Here is a 24140-nt window from a genome sequence, read left to right as displayed (position 1 = left end):
GGTTGCCATTTCCTGAGATCACCTTTCGTGACTTTCTGACAAGCATAATCAACGGAGAAGCCAGATTTACTTAACAACCATGTTACTAACTTAGCAACTGCAGAGATTCACTTAATGACAGTGGCAAGAAAGGTCATGATATGGGGCAAAACTCACTTAGCAACTGTCGTGCTTAACAATATTTTGGGCTCAGTTATGGTCATAAGTCAAGGACTAAACTATAGGAGGAGGAAAGAGCAAGTATGTCTGTTTATCATCCTAAGTTATTTATAAAGTCATGTTAAAGGCACCAGGTTAGAAACTGGGAGACCATGAATTCTAGTTCGGTCTTAAGCAGGAAACCAGCTGGGGCTTTTTTGGGGGGGGACAGTTCCTTTCACTCAGCTCTGGGAAGCAGCAGGCAATGGCAAACTATTTCCGAAAAACGCTGCAAGAAAATTGCAAGGATTTCTCCAGGCAGTTTCAGATGTAAAGGCCAACTTGAAGGCAGGTACGCACAAGCCATAACAACAAGTTAACGCAGTGGTTAAGGATCCGGATTAGAAACAGGGAAGCTTCTTGTCCTGCCTTAGGCATGAAAGCCGGCTGGGTGACTTTGGGCCAGTCCCTTTCTCTAGCCCCAGAAAGGACAAGGAAAATCCACTTTTTGGAAATGCTGCCAAGAAACCTGCAAGCACTCATCCAGGTGTTTTAGGAGCCAAGAGTGATTCAAAAGGACAAGAACATAAAGTAAAATAAAAGCTCTTCAACAACAGCAGATGATTTCTCCACCCCTTTGGTGGAGATATTTAAAGCAGAGCTGAATACCCAGAAATTGGGGAGATTACAGTAGTGGGTTTCCTGCAGTGGCAAGTTGGAAGTCGGACTAGATTAATTTCTATGGAGATTCTCAGTCATCTAGGTCATGGTTGTCCCAAAGGTGCTTTTTTCAAGAGACAACTGGACTTTCTGGATTTTCTTTGAAGGACGTTTCACTTCTCATTCAAGAAGCTTCTTCAGCCCTAGATGGATGGTGGGAATGGAAGGATTTATACTCCTTGCAGACAGCAAGATAAAGAGCCACGTATGTCACAATTGAACAGCCCTCTTTCAACACAGCGGGAAGGATACAATATCATATATCTCCAGTCTACAACACAATCCTTTCAACAGTTCCAAGAAGGCTCCACACCCATTTGCACTTCTCAGGTGACCCTGAGGACACAGATAAACCTCCAGGTGGCCTCAACAACTCTCTAAAAGGATGCAAATGATCAGCAATCCTTCCATTCCCCACTATCCAGTCAGAAGTGAAGAAGCTTCTTGGATGAGAAGTGAAATGTCTTCAAAGAAAAAAACAAAGTCCAGTTGGCTCCTAAAAAAACATCTTTTGGACTAGGTTAATATTTTTTTTTCAAACTTGGCAACTTTGAAGATATGTGAACTTCAAGGTCGTAAAATGGGGTGGAACTCATTAAACAATTGTCTGGAATGGAAATTTTGGACTATATTGAGGACTACCTGTAGATTAAATACCCTCCAAGTCCTGGCCTTCAGGACACCATAGAAAGCTTCCTTACGACATCAAAAACTGTTGGTCTGTTAAGTTATTTACACAGACGGCATTCTAAACAAAACCATTATTTGGATGAATTGTATTCTTGCCTTGGAAACCTGTTTTGAAGTATAAAAAAAGATGTTAAATTATCCGTCTCTGCAGAATGAGCAGCTAAGAAAGATTTGTGGGGGTTTGTGTGAATCCAGAAAACAGAGTCCAATACTATGGTGGTTAATCTTGTTTGTACAAACTCCAGATGCCCACATGCTCACCTTACACCAAAGATATTAATTTAATTCCTCTCTACATGAACCTCTTGAGGTGGGAACTACAGTTCCCATCCTCCACACTACTTGGAAGCCACCAGATTAAGACTGTTGTAAAGGATTAGCACACTAGCTTGAAAACTGCTACTGTGTTAATAGCATGATGATATTTTGTTTTCGTAACTTTAGGGCTGCGTTGTTTTTTTAGTCATATCGATGGGTTTCACAGCTAAGGCAGCATACGATTGATCAATAATACTTTTTTTCTCTAATAAACCAAATAGTTTCTTCTTCATTCTACGGATTCCAGCCCACATGCAGGCGCTTCCATTTCGTTTCTCTTCTTCCTCCTTTTAAACCGCAGACAGAGACGCAGAATCGAAACTATAATTTCCTTCTTCAACGGGACTACACTTCCCAAAAGTCCAAAGACAAACTTCCGGAACCGAACACGCTCAAGCGGTCCACTTCCTTAAAAAAAAAGAAAAAAAGAAACCAAGAGAGAGAAAAGTACAGTAACTACATCCCCCATCATACCCTTTGTTCCTTAAAGCGGAAGTCAGACCGCGTGCAACCACTCTACCCGCTCCTAACAAAGAGAATGGTCCTCCAGACGCTCTTGTGCGTGGGCTTCCCTCCTTTCTCCGCCTCCTCCCGCCCACCTTCAACTACCGGAGACCCCGTAGCAGCCAATGATATTCTTGGCGGCTGTTGGGAGGGAGGAAGGAGGGGGGGGAGAAAGAGTCTCGCGACTCTACCGCGCAGGCGTATTACCCGGCTTCTTCTTGCAGCGGCGGTTGGTGGCGGCCGGAGAATTGGGAAGGAAATTGGGCGGGGAGGGGTGAAGAGAAGGAGGCGCGCGCGCGCGCGCGTGCGCTTGCGCAGGCGCGCGACGGCGACGGCGGCGGCTCGCTGGCTGACTGTCGCCGGGCCCCTCTAGTGTGAGGTAAAGCTGAAAAAGGCGGCAGTGAGGACGGCGGCGGCGGCGCCTGGAGCTGTGAGGGCGCTTGTGGCAGGCGGTGAAGCCCAAGGGAAGAAGCGGACGCGGGGAAAGCGGCGTGAAGGAGCCGCCACCGCCTCTCTTCGCGGCGCCGCCAGAGAAAGAAAGAAGGAGAAGAGCGGCAGCTGACCGGGGCCTACCCCCGCCCCCCCAGGCCATTCTGCCCCCGTCGCCGCCATGAATAGCGTCGGGGGCGCCGACGAGATCGGGTGAGGTCCTGAAGGCGAATGAGCTGGGAAGGAAGGAGGGGGGGGGCACGTGAGGGAAAGCGACAGACGACTGCGGGGAGGGGCACGTGCGCAGCGAAGGTATTTCCCCCGTCCCACTTGGAGACCCCCCACCCTAAAGAGAGCCTCTGTCGAAGGGGCGAGGCATGGAGCATCGGGGGGGGTGGTGGCAGGAAGGCCCCTGCTCGGGGTCTGACTGACCTCAAAAGAGGGGGAAGCCGAAGAAAGCCGGGAAAGCGGAGGGACACCAAGACCGATCACCCTTCCCCTCCCCCCAGGGGAGCCAAGCGCCCCTTTATTCGCTAGAGGTGATGAAAGTCGTTTTAAAGCGCCTCCGCACCGCCGAGCCAGGTGAGATTGGCGAGGCCTTGCTGGGAATCGTGCAAGCCTCCCTGTTGGTTTGGAGAGCCTTGTATATATGAAACACCTCCTACCTCTCCTCAGAGAGAGTTGGGATGGGATCTCCAAGTGCTCTTTTTCTCTTTCCCTGGTTAACGCCGGTCTCTTCGGCCTCTCCCTGTGTACCAGAGGAACAGCACGCTGTGGAGACAGAGAGGAGGAAGTTGAGAAGCCGAAATTGCTGCATTAAAAAAAAAAGCCCTCCCCTTACAGGCAGTCCCGGATTTTATGACCGCAGTTGAGCCCAAAGTTTCTGTGGCTACGGGAAACATTTGTTAAGTGAATTTTGCCCCATTTTTACAACCTTTCTAGTCACAGTTAAGTTAGTAGCGGTGATTAACTGAATCTGGCTTCCCCATTGACTTTCTTGTAAGAAGATCGCAAAAGGGGATCACGGGATCCGGGACACTGCAACTGTCATAAATAAGAGTCCAGTTGTCAAGCCTCTGAATTTTGATCACATGACCATGTGGATGCTGCAATGGTCATGTGAAAAACCAGTCATAAGTTGCCTTTTCAGTGCTGTTGTAACTTTGGTCACTAAATGAACTGTTGTAAGTTGAGGACTGCCTATAGTTCCTTTCTGATAATTGGGGCCCAAAGGGCTTTAGAGCAAGATGGGAGGGTTGTTTGAAGAGCTGTCATGTAAGGATCTGCATCTTTCTTTCACTTTTTCAAAATAAGCAGGTGTAAAAAGGGAGGGTATAATGAAAATGCTCTGTAAAATTATGCATGCTGTATAAAGTGAGAGTGGATAGAAATGATTTTTCCAAAGGTACTTTTCCCAAAAGGCGACTGGACTTCCTTGAATCTTCTGAGAAGGTCCAATTCCCTTTTGAAAAAAGACCTTTGGGACAGCCATGACCTGGTTGATTGAGAATCTTCATAGGCATTGAGAAATGATCTTATTCATAATAGAGCTATTATTGTGTAAGATTAGGAGGTTGGAGGTTCAGGACATTTAAAAGGAAGTGTGTGGGATTCATGAAAGATGAGGACAATTATATCTATCAGGGATGGCTATACAACAAAGCAATTAAGTGATAGTGAGATAAAACTGCCAGTTTAAGGAAGCAGTATGGGATGCTTGGCAGCAAGAATACTGGGGGTGTTTGTTCCCTAAGGTCATGAAGCAACATCCATATGTGGCAGATATTGAAGAACAGAGCTGTTTTTGAGGGAAATCACTATCTTCAGGGCAGAAATACTTAATGCTGAGTTATTGAAAGAAATAATGGAGCTGATGGTTGTGTTTTAATTCAAGCCCTCATTAGTTGGGAAGAGTTTTGTGGTACTACAGAAATACATTTTCTTTTCCATATTTGGCGTGAAGAGACAAAGGAGGCCAGAGTAACTGTGGTATCAGGCTCCTTCAGTAGTTAGGTGACATGAGATCATATGCTTTGACTTGTTTGAGCCTGATTCTAGGATCCATCTCTTCTGCCACATATTTGAGAAGTTAAATCAAACCACCCAGAATCTTTGTATATGTTTATGTCTTTATGTAGTACTGAAAGTTTGAAATATTTTTCGGTGCTCTCTATTTACTACTATGTAATCAAAATATAGACTAATTACCTGTTTAGTTATGTAATCTATCCGTGACCATGTACATAGTGGAGTTTTCTATTACAAATGTTGAAACCCAGTCTGCTTCTGGGTACTGGGTTTCTAACTTGGGGACTCAATGTTAAGACCAGAAAGGTCCCAAGGTCATAAGGTGATTCCTTACAGGGGAGAATCTACAACTGTTCTTTTGTCTTCCTTGCATTCTATAGAAATGCAGAATTCATCTAATTCCCTGGTTTCTTTGCATTTTAAGGGCGATATTGGCCAAAAAAGCAATAACTTTCACCTCTTTTTTTTTTTTAATATAAATGATCCTTCATAATATTGGGACATTTGCTGCTGTTACGGTATTATGTATCCTACTGTTGATGGAGGAAGACAACCTGTATAAGACAGAACATTGGTGACTCAGTACTTCTAATGAAGTCGGAGTGTATTCCTCTTGACTGCCAAAAGCATGAGTGGCTTTGGAAATCTGTATAAGAAGCTTGGAAATTAATATAAAGATTTTCTTTTGGCGGCTCTTTTAATTTTTCTGCCAGCCCTTCTGGGTGTCCATGTTTTTTATTCTTGGACCAATATCTACATAACAGTTTCTACCCAAATTCTATGTCTGAATTTGCAAAAGGCAAGGAACTATGAATTCTGTTTCATAAAATCAACTGATTTTATATTTTTATTTTGTAATCCCAGTATAGCTCATCAGTTGTGTCATTTTGTATATTTTCCTTAATCACCCTTTTCCAAATATTATGCAGGATGTCTGCAGTGTATATAGGAAGAGAGCTAGAGGAATACTTTAAATTATCACTCATTCTTTCTACTGATATTACAATATATTAAGTATAGATAACTCAGAATTGGAATCTTGATATACTATAGTAATATAAAAATTGTTTGTTTAAGCTGAAGATCTGCTGTGACTTGATCAGTTACATTATCAAAATATATTTAATTTTGAGCATTTGAACAGTATAGATATTGTATTAAACTAAATAAGCACTAACAAATTAAGCCACATTATATCCCAGGGCAGGAAATATGGATGCTGCAAGTAGTTATGAGGCTTTGTACTTGGAATCATATACTGCTTTTTTTAAAAAGGACTATAGAACTCCTTTAAAAGGGAACATATACAAAATACCTTAAAGCAGCCTCATTTTTCCTCAGTTTATCACAGTTGCTTTGAAAAGCTGCTTTCTGCTGCTTTCACATGTGTTGTGTGCATACACAATCACTTTGCTTCTATGTGAAGGAAAGTGGTTGCAAACAAAGATGACAGAGAACAGCTTCCAGAGCAAACACCCAAGCTTGGAAGAAGAAATGACCCAGTATTGAGAAAAGGTGCTTTGGCAGTGGTCCCATATGAACTAACGCTCCTTTATGAAATCAAACAGTCAAAACCTTTTTTTCCCTTGTTGCTTAGCTTTTGGCTCTCAATTGATGAGACCAAGTGATATTTGTCATTTTGACTTTTACTGTTAAGTGCTTAGATTTACATTTTAAACTTCAAGTGCATAGTTACAGATCCTTTTGGAAAATAATTTTGCTTTTCCATTTTAAAAATTGAGCCTCATATTACAAGAATAACTAGTGTCTCATTTGAAGTGTATTTAAATTTTGTATATAGGAAAAAGGAGATTATAGGGAAATGACCTAGATTTGTCAGTTGTTTATGATTCAAATGATTTCCTCTGTGTGGTTGAGTCAGAAACAGTTGGGTTTTATAAGAAGACTACAATATCCAAAACCAGTGGTTTTGGACAATTTTGCTGGGCTTACTAATTGTCCAGGGCCATAATGAATTTTTGATTTGTTCTTAGTGTTTGGTGAATCTAGTCATTGCAATTTGTAAATAAACTCATGTAATAATGACACCATGGCTTAAAGTAATCAATGAACCAAGTCAATATATGTATATTCAAGTAACAACCTAGAGAGCTCCCTACAAAAGAGCTGGATCTACTCTAGATTTTATTCCTAATAAGATCTCTGAGAGATATTTTTCTTAGCCATATAGAACATGCTAGATCATGATGTCAATATAATACTATACAGTCTCAGACATAAAAGTACAAGACTTATTATTTCAGCTGAAGGGGCTAAATTTGCAAATGTCCTTTAAGATGAGAAATATACATGTGCTTTAAAATAGTAGCATTTCTAGTAACCATTGTCAATTGTGACATCATTCAGAATGTTAAATAAGATTTTTAAACGCCTATTTTGGGGTTGTGATATCAATAGTATTGGAGTGAGCATATTTTAAGGTTTGTGTATATTTGCATAATTATTTTATATGAACTGGTAGTTTTTTAATTACAGTAATAAAATAGGCAGCAGCATATAAATTTAATAAATAACACATTATTTTGTTAAATGTTTGTCTTAGTATGTAGTATTTATTTTACATTTCTATGTATTTAAAAAACATAAAACACTTCCAACTATACAACATCTTAAACATAATACACTATATAATAATAGTAACAATAACATAATGTAATCCAGTCTAAACTTTGGCTGACTATATGACCAACCATAATAACACTTTTAAAAACAGTTTAGATAAAGAAATGATTAAAGGTTAATAGTAGATGGTTACTGTTGAAAATGTTGAGCCTGATGCTGGAAAGTCAAGATTTGAAGTACTATTAAAGGTTAATAGTAGATGGTTACTGTTGAAAATGTTGAGCCTGATGCTGGAAAGTCAAGATTTGAATCTACTTGCTGGAGGAGCAAGTTAACTACCATGTTTCCCTGAAAATAGGACCTACCTTGAAAATAAACCCTAGTCTTGTTTTTAAGAGAGTGCCTAATATAAATCCACCCTAGAAATAAGCCCTAGTGAAGGGAATGAGGGTGGCCAGCATAGGAGAGGCGGGGAGCATGCACGGACCAACAGTGTCCAGCCACCGCTGCAGCCCATGCAGTGCAGGTGAGTTGATTACCTGTCCAAGCAGCAGGCAGAGGTACAGGTGGGGGGAGACAGGTGATCTGGCTGCACCATGCAGGCTGCAGGGAAGCCGAGAATCAGTGGGCCAGAGCAGCAGCTGGTTGCATGAGGCCCATCTTTGTGTGGTGGCACCAGCAGCAGATGGAGGCAGAGGCACGGGGCAGGGACATGATCCGGATGGGCTGCAGGAGAGCCAAGAGTTGGCACAGCCCTAGAGTGCACTGACCAAGGGATCGGCAGGCTGCCACCTCTTCTGCGCATGCCTGTGGGTGGGGCACCCAGCCAGGCTGATCACCTGAAATCATGTTTCTCCCAAGATAAGCCCTAGTGCTTATTTTCGAGCCTGAAAAATTGTAAGACTGGATCTTATTTTCGAGAAATACGGATAGTGGTGTCAGTTTCTTGAAATAGGCATCAAGGGAGGTTTGGGCGTACGTGTTTTTTTTTGGAGGGGGGGTATCATCATAAAAGCCCTCCATAATTGTGTGTTAAACTTTGTAACCCTCTCTATTAGTTTCTTGCTCCTTTAACTTTGCCATCCCTACTGCAGTGAGTCTTCAGCTAAGCCTTTTCTCAAAACCTTTTTCCGGTTCTGGATTTGCATGCCCCAGGCTTCCACAAATGCTATCAATTGCTGCTTTAGTTCCATAAGATCTTTATTGGTCAGTACTTCAGCAGGAGAGTCGAGTTACATCTTTTGCACTGGTATCTAACCTGAGTTGATTACAAATGTCAACCACAGCTTGTCTGGCTTCTGCAACATTGTTAGCTATAAACTCTGGAGAAGCATGAGCAAATAGAGGACTCAATTTGTTGCACACTCCTTTGATATTTGACTGCTTCATTTCAATATTTTTGATTGCATCATAGATATTATAATTCCTCCAGAACTCCCTTAAGCTCATCACATCATGTTGGGTAGCCTTGACTGCTTGTGAGAAAGTCTGCCATAAATAGTAGCCTACACTATTGGTTGTAAGTAGCAGTGTAGTGTTGGAGGATAAAAATAACCATCTTTACATTGGGATGAAAGTTATCTAAAGTGCCTGGATCATAAAAGGAATTTGCTGGGCCAAGCAATAGCATTCAACAACAGGGACCAAATGGTTCAAGAACCATTCTTGAAAAATAGCAGTTATAACCCAGGCCTTTGAATTTGCTTTCCAAATAATAAGAAAAGATGCTTTAATTATATGGTAAAGTGCTCTCGGATTTAGGCAGTCATAAACAAGCAAAGGCTTGAACTTGAAATTCCTTGATGTGTCACCCCAAGCATTAACAATAACCTATCCTTCGATGCCATACAGCCTGGTGCACCTTTTTCCTCCTTTACAATGTAGATCATTTCAGGAGCGCCCCCCAAAAAAAAATGTAGTCTGGCAAATAACTTCCCTTCTCAATAATAATTTTAAACATGTTAGGAAAATCACATGCAGTAATTAATATCAGCACTTGCTGTTTCGCCTTGCACTTTAATGTTATGTAAATTTGCCCTCATTTTGAAATGATTGAACCTTCTCCCAAAAGTCTTCATCAAAAAATCACCTTTATTTGCTGCTCCTGCAACTTTTAAGGGCTTTGAGCCTTTTCTTGCAGTAAAGAAAGGCTAATGGGTATTTAATGCCGATTTTGATTCTCTAGTCACGTTATCAATAACCTTTCCATTTCAGTTATTAAATAACTGCATTGCTTAGTAATAATTGTAGCTTTCACAGAAGCTGTACATGCTCCATTGTTTTTTATCTGTTAAAATTGTTCTGATTATTGACTGGCTGTAGCCTAATGCATTTTGAACATTTTATGGCATTTCCCTTTTTTTTTGGATGCTTCATTACTTTCATTTTATTTTCAGTGGTGATCATTTTCTTTTACTTTGATGCATCCCCAGCATTTGCATTACAGTTTTACTTTGGAGGCATGGTCAATAGAGAAAAAACTGGAAGGTGATGTGATTCAAAATGGCAGGCAACATTCTTTTACCACGATGCTATGGATGTTTTTTTTTAAAGAAAATTATATGGTCACTCTGACAGTTCAAAGCTTATCTCTATGAGTTTGACTTTTCTTCAAACCAAAATTTAATCTTACTTCTTTCTGGATTGAGTTTCAACTTGTTTGCAGCTATTTCTGGCTATAATCTAGCTGCCAGTACCAAACCGGAATTACAGACCCTAGAAAGAAAGCATGGGGATCAAGTATTGAGCTCTCTATTTGAATACAGATAGTCCTCGACTTAAACAATCATGTGTTTAATGACCAAAGTTATGAGAGCGCTGAAAAAACTGGTTTATGGCCATCACAGCATCTCTGCTGTCACATCAATATTTGGATGCTTGGAATGGTCATGTATTTCCAAAGGTTTCAGTGTGCTGGAAACACATGATCGCCATTTATGATCTTCATAGGGAGTTCTGTTAAGCAAAATTAATGAGGAAAGCAGGATTCATTTAATGATCACAGTGAAAAAGATCATAAAAATCAAGCACAACTCAGAACAACATTGTTTAGCAATGAATGTTTGGGTCCCAGTTGTGGTTATGTGTCAAGGACTACCTGTAATTTCAAAAGAAAGAACCTGTCTGTATTTTAAACAAGACTAAAGGCCTATAAGTCCTTTAGTGTTAAAAGTTCAGCTAAAATTTCATCACATGTTCAATCACTGGAATTCAATTCCTATGATTAATTTCCTTATCTTGAATTTCTCACATGTTACATGTGATTGTAAAGCATCTATCCCACTGCATGAAGAGTTTTTGGAGTGCTCTGCCCTTTCTGCACTGAAAAACCTTTAAAGCATTTATTTAAAGCAATTATTTAAAGCATTTAAATTCATTTAACTTGAATCCCTTGCATGAGAAGCAGTAAATATGAAAAAATATCATATGAGATTTACTTTGGATCATACATCAGGTAAGCACCAATGCCTCCTTTAGAAATTATAGACTAGGATAGTAAGATTTGTTTCAGCTGAAAAATATGGAAAAAACCAACTTCTAGCAAGGAAAACCCAATTTAGGAGAACCCATTAGAACTCCATTCATCTCTCACTATCATGAAGGTAGCGAAATGTTCTGGCTAGATATCCATAATCCAACTCAAAATGGTGGACATTCTCCTTCTTTGAAATGCAATGTTTTCATGAACCACTGAAACAGTATATTAACACACATCACTTTGTGATGCTTATGAAAGCATTGCATGACTTCAGTGGTTTGTTGACTCAAGGAGGACACCACCTGCCATTTTGAGTCAGATCATGTTGCTGATCAGTTGTCCTCCATTTTAAGTACAGTGCTATAATGGGCAGCTTGTTTGAAACTATGTTAAGTCAGTTCTTAATCCATGGACTACCTGTATTTTAAAATTATTTATTCAAACTTATTAAAGCTTAATGATATTATTATGGAGTTTGTAATTGATCACATCTGCTTGGCTTCTTTTGTGCTTTCAGTTTGGTAGGTTTAAGCTAATTTTGTTAAAGAAAAAATATTACCAAAAATATTATCAACATCAAAACTTTATTACAGCTATAAGGCCACCAGTCAGATACAGATTAAAAACTAGTACAAATAAATGAGCAGGAACTATCAAGATATATTGGGCATGGGCAGCCAATGTCAGAGGGATCTATACTATCCTAAAAAATCTCGAAAAAAAGTGTTGTTTTACACAATCAGCACGTGAGTTATTAAATGGAACAACTTGGCACATATAATAAGTAAAGGGATCCCTCACCCCCCCAAAAAACAGCTCAAGAAAATTCAGCAGTCCTACCTGTATTATACAGGTCTTGATTATCAAGTCAGTTGTGTCCTTTGATTAATTTACAATTTTTTTCTTCACCTATCCAGATTTTTATTTCTTCAGGCTCTGTGTCATTGGTTCATCTACATTTACTCAGTATACCAGAATTCATCCATCACAAAGTCAAATACCAAAACTCTCTTAGCTTGTGGTAATCTATTGAGCCATGTATAAATAGCAGCACTGTGTTTATATACAGCTGCTCTGCTTGACCTCAGAAAACCTTGCCTTTTTTTGTCTGAATATTCATCAAGGTGTCCAAGGTTTCCATAAATAATTTCAAGTAGAGCTGGGAGACTGCAATGACCACTGAGAAAGGAAAAATCTGCATTCCACATGCTATTTCATGTGTCAGAAATGGTTGCACGTAAGCAGTCAAATACACAATAGTGCACCAGTGTGTGACTTCAGCACATCAATGTCATTCATTTTATGTGGCTTTTAGTACGAGATAATATAAAATTCAGTTTCTAGTAAATATGCAAGGTGGTTTAAGATTGCATACTGTATTTCTGGTGTCTCTTTGCAGAGATATACTTGAATTTTAGAAAATGTGCATTTCCTTTCTGTAATCGAGAGGAGGGGGTTGTTTGTTTTTTGCTTTTAGTCTCTAAAGCAGGAAGACTGAATAAGTTATCAAAATAAAAGTAAATCAATAGAAAAGATGTTTGTGGAAAATCAGGAAACAAAATTCGGTTCCAGTTTTAGAATTCTTTTCACTTTGTGATTTCTACTCTCATCAGTTAGTTTGCTATTTGGATATCCTTGTGCAGCTTATAATCTCATAGCTCAGTTTTATATAAAATGGAAATATTTAATTTCTGTTATTCTTGTTAGCAAGGATTAGTAGGCAACTCCTAAGCCTTAGGCAGCATGTCCAGTAGCCAGAAATGTGGGAAGTTGTAATCTAATAGTAACAATCGTATAAGCATACTGCATCATACTGTATGTTCTGAACTTAGCCATTTGAAATTGGTTAATTAATTGTGACTGCCTAACTAGGCCCTCAGTTTGTTGTACAAATTGTATTTTCTGTTTGAAGCTCTCTTTAATGGAGATTGTGTTCTTTTAAATGGAACATTAAGGCCTACCTGGAGTCATATTTGTGATGATTTATGTGTCAATTTTGTGTTTTGGGAATGATAATACTAACTTCCTTTTCTCTACTTTATTGATGGAAGATTGCATGTGACACTATGACTATTATTCATGTACTTGCACTGAAATCTGTGCTCTGAAATTTGAAAGAGTACAGAAAAGGAAATAGTTTTTTTTAAAATCACATTTCAGTTTTGCTCATGATAGAATCAGTTTAGAAGCACTTCAAAATGGCTCTAAGTCATGGTCTGTGCCATTGGATTTATTGCATTTCAGATGCTGAAAAAGAAACATTTGTCTCCTAGATTCATGCTTTTTTTTTTAAACACTTAAGCCATCCCGATACTTTCTATCTTTATAAGTATTTTTTTTCTTTTCAAGAGTATTATCTTGAAGTTCTTGAATCTGTCTTAATGGAGAAGTAACTTATGTATTTGTATCTCACCTTTATTTTGTATAACTCAAGGTGCCATGAAGAATGCTCCCATCTCTTATTTTCATTAGTTGCTGGACAGTATTAACCGTAATGATGTGTTGTGCTGTTTTCTGTCCTGACATCATTAGTTTATCTGTCACTTTTATCACTTTATTCCAAATAGACATAGCATTCACTTTACCCCAAGTTAGACTGTCCATTGAACTTAATTTTCTGGTACTTTTGTTCAAATAGCTTTCATTCAATACAGCACTATCTCATTTAAACTTGATACCTATACATATAAAAGCAAAATACCACTCACGCATCATCACAAAATCCCCAGAACCGTAAAGCATACAAACTTGAAATTTGGCACCTATGTTCCTCTTGGCTTCTAGGTGCTCACTAAGAAAGGATTTTCCAAAATGACCATCAGAGCATTAGTATTTCCTATATTATTATTATTAACACGCTCTGATGCTAAGGAGTTCTCCCCCTCCCCACCTAAAAAGAAATCTGTTCCAAATGCAAAACACAAGCAGAGGAGAGGAGTTTCAGCAGCAACCAGCTTTAGTACAGAACAGTTGACCTCAGCCATGCCCAGGCTCCTTGCTGTCTCCTTGCTCACACAGCAAATACTGTTTCAGTTTCCATGTTTCAGTTTCTAAACAGCCCTCAACTCTCTCACACACTGACAGGACACTAGCCAGATGAATACTGATGGATGCTGGTAGGCAGAGGCACAATTTTTTCCCTTATTTTCCTCCCCAAAATCTAAGCCCGACCACATAGTTTAGTAGCAAAGCATGGGTAAAGAGCTAGTATAACATAAAAGCTGTCTCCATGTCTTATTTTTTCTGGCTATATCCATTTATGACATTGTCATTCTTGCTCCTATTACTTCTGTTGTTATTTATGTTTGGGTCCTAGCTGAGTTACATGACCGGGTGAGCTCCATTTTCCCCCCAACTCCTGCCAATCTAGCAATTCAAAAGGACATAAATGTGAGTAGAAAAATAGGTACCTACCACTTCGATGGGAAGATAACTCTGCTCTGATGTCATGCTGGCCACATGACCACAGAAATGTCTTCAGATAGCACTGGCTCAATGACCTTGAAACAGAGATGAGCACCCATATAATTGACTAACAGAGTAAAATCTGCAGAGACTCTTACCTTTTTTAAATATAGCAAAAGCACTTAGACTTATATACTGCTTCATAGTGCTTTTATGTGGTTTACAGAGTCAGCATATTGCCCCCAACAATTTTGGGTCCTCATTTTACCCACCTTGGAAGGATGGAAAGATGAGTCAATCTTGAGCCTGGTGGGATTTGAACTGCCAAATTGCAGGCAGCCAACAGTCAGCAGACGTAGCCTGCAATACTGCACTCTAACCAGTGTGCCACCGAGGTTAATCTAGCTGCATAATGGCAGCCATTGGCAGGATATGGCTCATTTTATTCTATAGATCCGGTGTATCAGGATCAAGATGGATCAAGACAAAGGTATTAATAATTATTAGAGCAGTTGGCTTTCTTTTGTCTTGGTGGCTAAACAAAATAGAAAACAAGTGCTTTTTTTGCACTGGGAGGTGCCTTTTGTTAAACATTTTTATTAGTGTTGGAAAATGGAAGTAGAGTGTGGCCCTGCCATGAATGACTTAGGCACTATTTAAAGCTGCAATATTATGACCTCATTACCACTGTTGTGTGGCACCTATCAGAATAAAGAAAAAGCAAGCATTGTTCATTAATAGTTAATTTATGAATCCTTGAGACATGGAACAGTATCTCTTGTACAAGTTTTCTAGATGATGCCCTCTTCCCAGTTTGATTAATAATTATACCAATGATTATCAGTGTAGATAGAAGATTAAGTTCTTAGCCAGAACTGGACTTTTTTTTGCCCTTCTTTCAAAATTATGAAGTTAACATTCTAGACAAGCATACAGAGATACCTAGTACTAATAAAATACTCACCTTTTTCAATTGGGCAGCTTTACATTGCCCTATATGGCTTCCCATTTCATCTTGTGAATTAGTCAAATTGATTTAGTTCTCTGTTACTCTTTATTGATACATTCATTTCCAACCATTACATTACCGCTTGTCAAAACTTTATAAATATTTGCTTAACAACAGGGATAGCCTGTTGTGTGATCCTCAGACATATTTGGCTGATCTTCCATCAGCCTCCAACATTAGCTATGTATTGTTTGTTGAGACTGCTGGGAATTGAATTTAACTGTTGCTATATGACATGTTGCTCATTCCTGGTACAGGTGATCCTTGACTTTATTATCACAATTGAGTCCAAAATTTCTGTTGCTAAGTGAGACATTCGTTAAGTGAGTTTTGCCCCATTTTACAAGCTTTCTTGCTCAGTTGTTAAGTGAACCACTGCAGTTGAACATCTAGTAACCCAGTTGTTAAGTAAATCTGATTTCTTCATTGACTTTGCTTGTCAGAATGTTGCAAAAGGTGATCACATGACCCTAGGACATTACAACCATCATAAATATGAGTCACTAACCAAACAACTGAATTTTGATCGCATGACCATGGTGATGCTGCAGCGATTGTAAGTGTGAAAAATGGACATAAATCACTTTTTTCAGTGCTGTTGTAACTTTGAACGCTCATCTGTTATAAGTCGAGGACTACTGTATTAAAAAAAAATCAGATGTTTTTACTATTTATTGTATTTATTGTATTTAATGCCGCCTTTATTATTATTTTTACAAATAGATGGTAAACATCAAACACACATGCACCCTCTTATTTAATCCACAACAACTAGTGAGGTGAGGTAAACTAAGAGAAAGAATAATTGGCCCAAAGTCACCCAATTGGTTTTCCTGGCCTAGAATTCACAGCCTCCTGATTTCTAGGCCAGTAGTTTAACCACTACACCAAACTGGATCTACAGGGTATATACTACTAAGACTCTTGTTGTCATGACCTTTTAACTGGGCAAAATGGTTAATCATGGAGAAACAATTTTTGAACAACAGGGTACTCAAATGGACTGACTTCCAGAATGTGTCCAAATTCCATGGTTTCCTATGCTTCCTGACAGATTCCTACAAGGAAATTCAATGGGGAAGCCAGCAGAAAGTCAGAAGTCACTCTGGTTCCTACAGCTTTTTACTCACTCTTGGTGATTCCATTTTTCTGTTGAGGTTAAAGAAATATCTGTGAAACAATGAGCCAGAGTTGTCTGGTTTTATGCTAAAATTGATTCTGATTCACAGATACAATCAAACTAAGTGGTAGAGCAGAAAGACCCAAGATCAACAACAGAAAAACAATCTAACTTGAAATAATCAGTTTCCTGTTTTCTTGTGTTCGATTGAATCTAAACTTAATTTTAATGTGCTTTAACAAGCAAATTAATCCACAAACTCCATCAAGTGGGGGCTTGGCAACTAACTTGCCCCCAATCCCTGGGAGAATAGTCAGGGTACTGAGTTAAATTCATTTTGAATAATCTTCCCTGAAAAACCTAACACACAATTAGGTATTCTAGTACTTAAATTTCTTTTCAGAAGCTACTGAAGGACATCTGGCATCCCCACCTGTGAGGTTTTGATATCATTGTGTGTAGGGATTCTCTTGGCTTATGTTGCTGGCTTTGAGGTCTATTCTGAATTTAACTTGCCTTGCTTTAGTGCTCATGAGACTTACTTTGCCAGATTATTGGGACTAGAACTGTCACCGTAGTATTTGAAAAGCATGAGGCTGTATTTGCTATGGTTTATACTTGCTATGTTCAATTATATCTTTTTAACAGTCTGAAGCTCTGTCAAATGAACATTTTGACTGAGATTCTTACTGCTGATTTTTCCCAAAGGTGCTTTTTCAAAAGGCAACTGTTTTTCCTTGAAGATGTTTAGTTTCTCATCCAAGAAGCTTTTTCAGTTCTGCTACAGAAAAGGCACATTTCCTAGGTACCATAAGATGGCAACATCTTACAGAAAGCACTAGCAGCATGCCTACCCTTGTCTGGTCTGATAGACTGGCAGGTGTTCTTTGGGAGAGGCTACCTGCAAATAACTTGATCCTATGCCATTTAGGGTTTAAAAGTAATAACCACCACCTTGAATTGCACCCAGAAACTGGGAGCCAGTTCAGTTGGTGCAAAAGGTATATGAGCTAGGGGCACCCATCACTGCATGCCATTCTAACTTTGGGGTGGTCTTCAAGGGCAGCCCCAAATAGATCATATTGCAGTGATCCTGCTGTGAATTCAACTTTTCCTTGTTGAAACATTAGTAAAATCCTGGTTTTCTTTTCATTTGTATACTTGAAAAAGATTTAGACTGCCATTCATTGCAAAAGGATTTGACTCTCCCAGAAGTTCCATGACTCCCTGAAATCTGTGAGGAGAGGAGGAGGGTTTTCTGGAACAGTTCTGGGGGCAGCTGCAAGGGAGAAAGATGAACTGAAAATTCATTGTTTGTTACACTTGAGTTCACTGTATACAAACCCACAGTTGTTGTATCTCAGGAAGCCCTGTTGGTTTTGAAACATGATAGTTATTCTTTAAATAAACTTTTTTGGGGGGAGTGTAAAAAAAAAAAAACAAGTTTGGAAAGTATTGATCACATGTGGGTTGGGCAGGTAAAAAAGGATGTGTTTGGAGTAAAAATCACATTATCGAATCCTGTTCACCTTTTACCAGTTGATCCAGTCCCAAAACACTATATCCTCTTTCTTTGAAGCTAAAACTATTGAAAACGGGTATGATACAAAAGGACATTTAGTTGTGCTCCACCCTTTAGAATACAGATAGTAATCATAACACTATGATGACCTAACCCCCCTCCCCTTTTGTAAAATTGTGTTGATTAATGTAAGTGGCAGTCCATGGAGAAATTGATTTACTGCTGTTCTGCAAAAAAGTGAGGAACAAATGTGCAACTTTTGTTTTCCTTTAGCGTATTGTACTTGGAAAATAAATCCATAATGTATTTCCCTCCCTGCTGGAAAGCCCAAGACAGTTTGATGTCACTAGGCCTGCAGTTTGTTCTTTATAGGAATTTCCTATAAAGAGAAAGAAATAACCCCAACCCTATTAGATAATACACTGTTAGCATTTGATGCTGAATATAAATAACAATGATTTACTTTATTAAGTAAAATAGACATTTTGAAGGAAGTCAATAAAAGAATACATTTTGTGGGGAGAGTGTAAGTAATTTATAATGGCAATAGACTATCTTTGAGTAGAATAAAACTTCTCAGGACTTTCAAAAAACTTTTCTGTGAAGGCTTTTTATCACTCCAGTCACACTAGCAAGTCCTTGTTCTTAGTTGGCATGCATGCACTACCATTACCTCTGTTAACTCTACAGATCTAAATATATAGCACTTTTTGTTTCTTTGCCCAACTCACAAAGAAATCATAATGAAGAGATGAAAACTATGTTGATTTCATGGTTTATATATGCTCTTCCCAGTAGTTATTTATCACAAGCTTATCCTTCCTTTCCTCCTAAGGAATATAGTGAATTGTTGTGTTACACACACACACACCCATCTCCTGTTATGTACACCAGTGGTGGGATTCAAAAATTTTTACTACCTGTTCTGTGGCTTGGTGGGTGTGGCAGGGGAAGGATACTGTAAAATATCCAGTCAGAGGTGGTATTTGCCGGTTGTCCGAACTACTCAAAATTTCCACTACCAGTTCTCCAGAACTGGTCAGAACCTGTTGAAGACCACCTCTGATGTACACCAACAATCTTTTATCTTAGACTAGGCTGAGTTGATATCCTAGAAACATCTCAACTTCATAGATAAATGTGGATTTGAACCTGATGTTCTCTCGATCTGGCCTGATACATTTAATCTGTAACTATTTTGACTTCTCTGTATTGGGCCAATTGTTGTATATAAGAAGTCTTAAGTCTCACAAGTACCATCTATAAGGAAGAAATGTCTACATTAAAGGAGTGCAATTTCTATTTGCACAGAATTTCAGTCATAAGGGGTCAAATCTCAAACCAGCGTTTGAAAAGATGTATTTTTAGCACAAGAACAGACAGTCTGCTGTCACATTAAGATTTAGGGGCTGTGTATATTGGGCGGTTTTGTAGAATGGGTTCTGTTATGGTATATCATGAAGGATTGTAATGTTCTCATCCACGCTGTGCCGAGAGTCCAGGATGGGTTAGACTCCTCCCTGTGATGTCATCGAACTGAGTCTGCCACTATATAAAAAGCTGGCCCCTAGCTGGCTCCCCAGCTTTGATTCCGCTCCTTGTCTATTGAGCTAGTGCCTTTGGAAGCAGCCAGAGTGTTCACAACAGAAGATAGCTAGGAAGGAAGGAAGAAAATCCATTTTTGCATAGCTCCGAGAGCTCCGGTGGAGCTGTGCCATGAGGAGAGCGAAGACCCACTCTCCTGCAGCATCGAGGATTCAACGCTGCCCTCGAGAGGCTGTAAGTACGGGGAGCATTCAGGGAACTTCCCACGCAGCCTTCCCCATCATGATCGGGCTGCCGCTCCTCAGTGAGTTGGAATGGTTTTTTCAGCGCCTCTCAGCTGTTTTGCCCGACACAGCTGTTTGCTGCTTTTCTCCGCTCAGGGCTCGCAGAAGCCTAAAGAGCAATCAAGGCTAGGTGGCCATTCTCCTGGGACCAGCGCACGTGCGAGCAGCCATTTTGGAAGCAATCGGCCATAATGCATGTGAAGGGTTCTGTCTTCAGGATTTGAGCAGATCTGGGCCCAATTTTAAGCAGGCTCCTTGGGGTCCCCCTCAAGGTCAGATCATCCAGGGTAGCCATAGGCCAAGTTCACCTCAAGGGCCATGGCCTCCTTAGTGGCAGCGAGGCAGCTCCTGTGACTGCAAAATTGGCAGTCTGACTGCTGCCAAAAGTGGAAGTTGGCATTGGCTCCATGCGCTGGAGAAAAGCTCTTTGGTGACTCCCGGAATCATACCTGGTTGAAACCAGGGCCAAAAGAAAGGTTTTTTCTTCAACAGGAAAGAGGGTGGATTATCGTCCAGCTCTGTATTTCCGTCCCTCTTCCTTCCAGACTGAGTCCAACACTTGCTTCTCCTGAAACTAGAGGAGATTCCCTCCATGCCAGGAGCAACGACTTGAGGTGGCAGGCAGACAATAACAGAATACGGGTTAACAGCCCTTTCAAGGAGGAGGTCGTTCCTTCCCACACTCCAAGTGAATGCCCATTCTCCCCCCCCCGCCCCCCCCATCGGAGGTCATTGGCCTTCTTCGCCTCCAGATCGGCTGCCTGGTGCTCAGGATAGTGAGGTCAGGTCTTTGGCTGGACTCTCACCACCCCCAAGTTTTTTTGTGGGCTGCCCTATTTTTCAGGATAGTTCAAACAGGCCCTTATGGAATCAGCCATCCAATATCTCGTGGACATAAGGGCCATACAACCGGTTCCAGTGGATCAACGAGGGCTAGGTTTCTACTCTTGGCTCTTCGTGATCCCAAAGATATCGGGGGGTGGGGGGTGGCGAGCCATTCTTGACCTCAAGTTTTTGAACAGGTTCATCCCGTACAGGAGTTTTAAGATGCAGACCTTGTATTCGATCCTAGAGAGCTTTCGGGAAAACGACCTCCTCTCTTCCATAGACCTCACGGAGGCTTACCTCCATACTTCCATCTGGCCCCATCACCACCAGTTTCTTCGTTTCTGTTACCAGAACAAGCATTTCCAGTACTGAGCCCTTTCGGGCTCTCATCGGCCCCCAGAGTCTTTACCAAGGTGTTGGCGGCATTGGTGGCTTCGCTTTGGGCTGTTCCAGTGAGAATCCAATGTTACCTGGACAACCTCTTGATCCAGTTGACGTCAATCCACTCCGCACATCGAGACCTCCACACTATATTGCAGCTCCTACAGGATCACAGGTTTTCTATCAACTTCAAGAAAAGCCATCTCTCTCCCACGACCAGGCTACTTTGTCTGGGTGCGATCATCGATACGTCCCTCTGCGAGGTGTTTCTCTCCCCAGATCGTGGGGAAAGCCTCAACGAGATCATCCTTCAGATTCGACGGCAGCGCACAGTCCCCTTGTCCCATCTGTCCAAACTCCTCGGGAAAATGATTTCCTGCATTGGCATCATTCCATGGGCATGGCTCCATTCTTGGGCTCTTCAATGGTTCCTGCTGCCATTTCAACGAGCAGGAACCAGCCACATTTCCTCCAGGGTTCAGGTTCCACCACAGATCCTTCGCTCATTCAGGTGGTGGCAGTCTGGAAGGGACATCCGTTCAAAGAACCGGACAGAATCCTGCTCACCACAGATGCCAGTCTGCAGGGTTGGGGGGCTCATCTGGCCAGCGAGATAGCCTAAGGGAGTTGATCTCAGGTACACAGGATCTGCCCCATAAATTGGCTAGAGCCCAGGGACATCTTCCTGGCACTGAAACGTTTCCAGACCAGGGTTGCAGGGTCCCACATGTTGGTGATGACGGACAATGTGGCCACAAAGGCACACGTCAACCGACGGGGGGGACAAGGTCCAGGGCCCTGAGGAGAGAAGCCGAACACTTGGGGCGGTGGGCGGAGAGGCATCTTTTCTCCATCAGGGCGGACCACATCTTAGGGGTCGACAACACCCAGGCCAACTGGCTGAGTCGGAGCAAGGTCAACCATTTGGAGTGGAGTCTCCACCCTTCCCTGTTCAGGGATCTTTCTCTCAGGTTCGGAACACCAGCAGTAGACCTTTTCACCATTCCCCTAAATGCTCAGGTAAGCAGATTTTTCACCAGATTTCCTTTTCAGGGAGCGGAGGGGACCAATGCGCTTCGGAGCAGATGGCTCCCCAGGTCTCCTCTACGCCTTTCCCCCTCTTCCTATCATTCCAGCAGTCATTCGGAAGATGTTGGAGGAAAAGGTGGAGCTGATTCTCCTGGTACCACATTGGCCTCAGGAGACCCTGGTTTGCCGATCTGGTGAACCTGTCTGTAGCCCAACCATAGAGGATCCCGGCCAACAGGATCTCCCTCCATCAGGGAGCCTTGATTCATCCGGACCCTCAGTGGTTCTGCTTGACCGTGTGGCACTTGAATGGCAACATCTGAGGGACTCTAGCCTTCCTGATAGGGTGATCCACACCTTCCCGTAAACCTTCAACGATTCGCATTTACGATGCTACCTGGAAGGTTTTCTGCACTTGGTGTTTGAAGGAAAACTGTAATACCACCTCAGCATCTGTAGCTGATGTGTTACTATTCCTTCAGGATGGGTTAGATAAAGGGCTCCTGCCTAACACCCTCCGTTGCCAGGTGGTGGCCCTACCATCCATGCTGTCCTGGGAAAACTATTCTTCCCTATCCCATCATCCATCAGTTCGTAGGTTTTTAAAAGGGGCTTCCAACGTCCATCCCCCGGTTCATACTGCAATGTAGTTTAGAGGTCTCGATGTGCGGAGTGGATCGACGTCAACTGGATCAAGCGTCCCATACGTGGGAGCTCCTTAAGGTGTTGCAGGTCCTTACGGGGCCTCTGTTTGAACCCCTCGGATTAATGTCACTTCAATTCATGACCCTTAAGGTGGTTTTTCTAGTGGCTATTACATCAGCCAGGAGAGTGTCAGAACTGATGGCACGCTCAGTCAGACAGGATCTCTGTACCTTTCGTGAGAACGGTTGTTCTATGTTTAGATCCTACTTTTGTCCCAAAAATTAATACCTGGTTCCATTGTGCTCAAGACATTGTGTTACCAGGTTTCTGCCCTCAGCCACACCATGAGTGGGAGCGTAAGTGGCATACGTTGGATGTAAGGAGAGCCCTACATATCTACATCAAACGTACTGCTGCGTTTCGAAAAACTGAGACTATGTTTCCTTCTCTCCAAACTCCTTGGGGAGCAAGGCCTCTTCTCCTACTCTATAAGTAGATGGATCAGGGCATGTATTTCTAATGCCTACCAGACCTTGTCCCTTTCGGTGCCCAAGAACCTAACGGCTCACTCCACCAGAAGCGCAGCGACCTCTGCCGCTTGGGCCACTCGGGCATCTCTTGAAGAGATCTGCAGGGTCTGGGCATCTCCGTCACCCTTCATCCGTCACTATCGTCTGGACTCATTTGCCTTGGCGGATGCAGCATTCGGCAGACGGGTGCTCCAGAGGGTTGTCCTGCAATTGGAGTAAGCAGACCGGACGATGACCCTCCCATGGACATGCAGGCTTTGGTATGTCCCATCCTGGACTCTAGGTGCAGCGTGGATGAGAATGGGCATTGGTATAATTACCTGAGAACACCCTTTCTATTTACGCTGTAAGAGAGTCCAGCCCTACCCTCGCTACGACCGGTTCTGGTAAGCGGGGGGCATTGTTTCTAATTCTTTTTTTGCTTCCGTAGACACTCTGCATCTATAAAGTATCTTCACCTAAAGCTGGGGAGCCAGCTAAGGGCTTGGTTTTTTATATAGTGGCAGACTCAGCTCTGTGTCGTCACAGGGAGGAGGTCTAACCCATCCTGGACTCTCTTGCAGCGTAGATAGAAAGGGCGTTCTCAGGTAATTATACCAACGCCCATTTCCAGTTTTTGTGGAGAAGTGGTGATTCAGATATTGTGGAAAAATATAATAATCTTTGGCGCGTTAATGACATCCTGCTCCAAAATACCTGCTCACTATTCCCAGTATCTTCATGTATATTTCAATAATACTGAAGGTAAAATAATGCCTTTACTGTCTTGTATTGCAGCTGCCGTGGTAGCATGCTCATTTGATATAGGCAGTCCTTGACTTACAACAGTTCATTTAGTGACCATTCAAAATGACAACAGCGCTGAAAAAAGTGACCTACAACCATTGCAGGCCCCCCCCCCCGTAGTCACATGATCAAAATACAGACGCTTGGCAACTGATTCATATTTATTAA

At 41.5% G+C, this 24140-nt stretch overlaps 1 protein-coding gene and 1 long non-coding RNA gene across 4 annotated transcripts in view; one reads left to right on the top strand and one right to left on the bottom strand.

Moving 5' to 3' along the window:
* Window positions 1–1810: 1810 nt before the first annotated feature.
* Window positions 1811–15326, bottom strand: LOC148133541 (uncharacterized). The gene is made up of 3 exons (XR_015746968.1): window positions 15258–15326; window positions 2578–3570; window positions 1811–2274 (listed from the first exon to the last, which is right to left on the bottom strand). It is a non-coding gene; the product is annotated as an uncharacterized LOC148133541 (long non-coding RNA).
* The window catches only part of DAZAP1 (DAZ associated protein 1), a 60110-nt gene continuing 38652 nt past the window's right edge, over window positions 2683–24140 (top strand). For all 3 annotated transcript variants that reach the window (XM_087952727.1, XM_026685148.2, XM_026685149.2), the window contains exon 1: window positions 2683–3012. Coding sequence is in view for 2 of the 3 variants with exons in the window: in XM_026685148.2 (XP_026540933.1) it covers window positions 2981–3012 (32 nt within the window). In the remaining variant the exon portion in view is untranslated. The remainder of the gene's footprint in view (window positions 3013–24140) is intronic.

Source organism: Notechis scutatus, chromosome 1 (assembly GCF_049901735.1).
Source record: "Notechis scutatus isolate UNSWTSFEM ecotype Mainland chromosome 1, rNotScu1.2, whole genome shotgun sequence".
Lineage (NCBI taxonomy): Eukaryota > Metazoa > Chordata > Lepidosauria > Squamata > Elapidae > Notechis > Notechis scutatus.
Note: the sequence above shows the minus strand (reverse complement) of the source record. Positions and strands in the feature narration are given on the sequence as shown.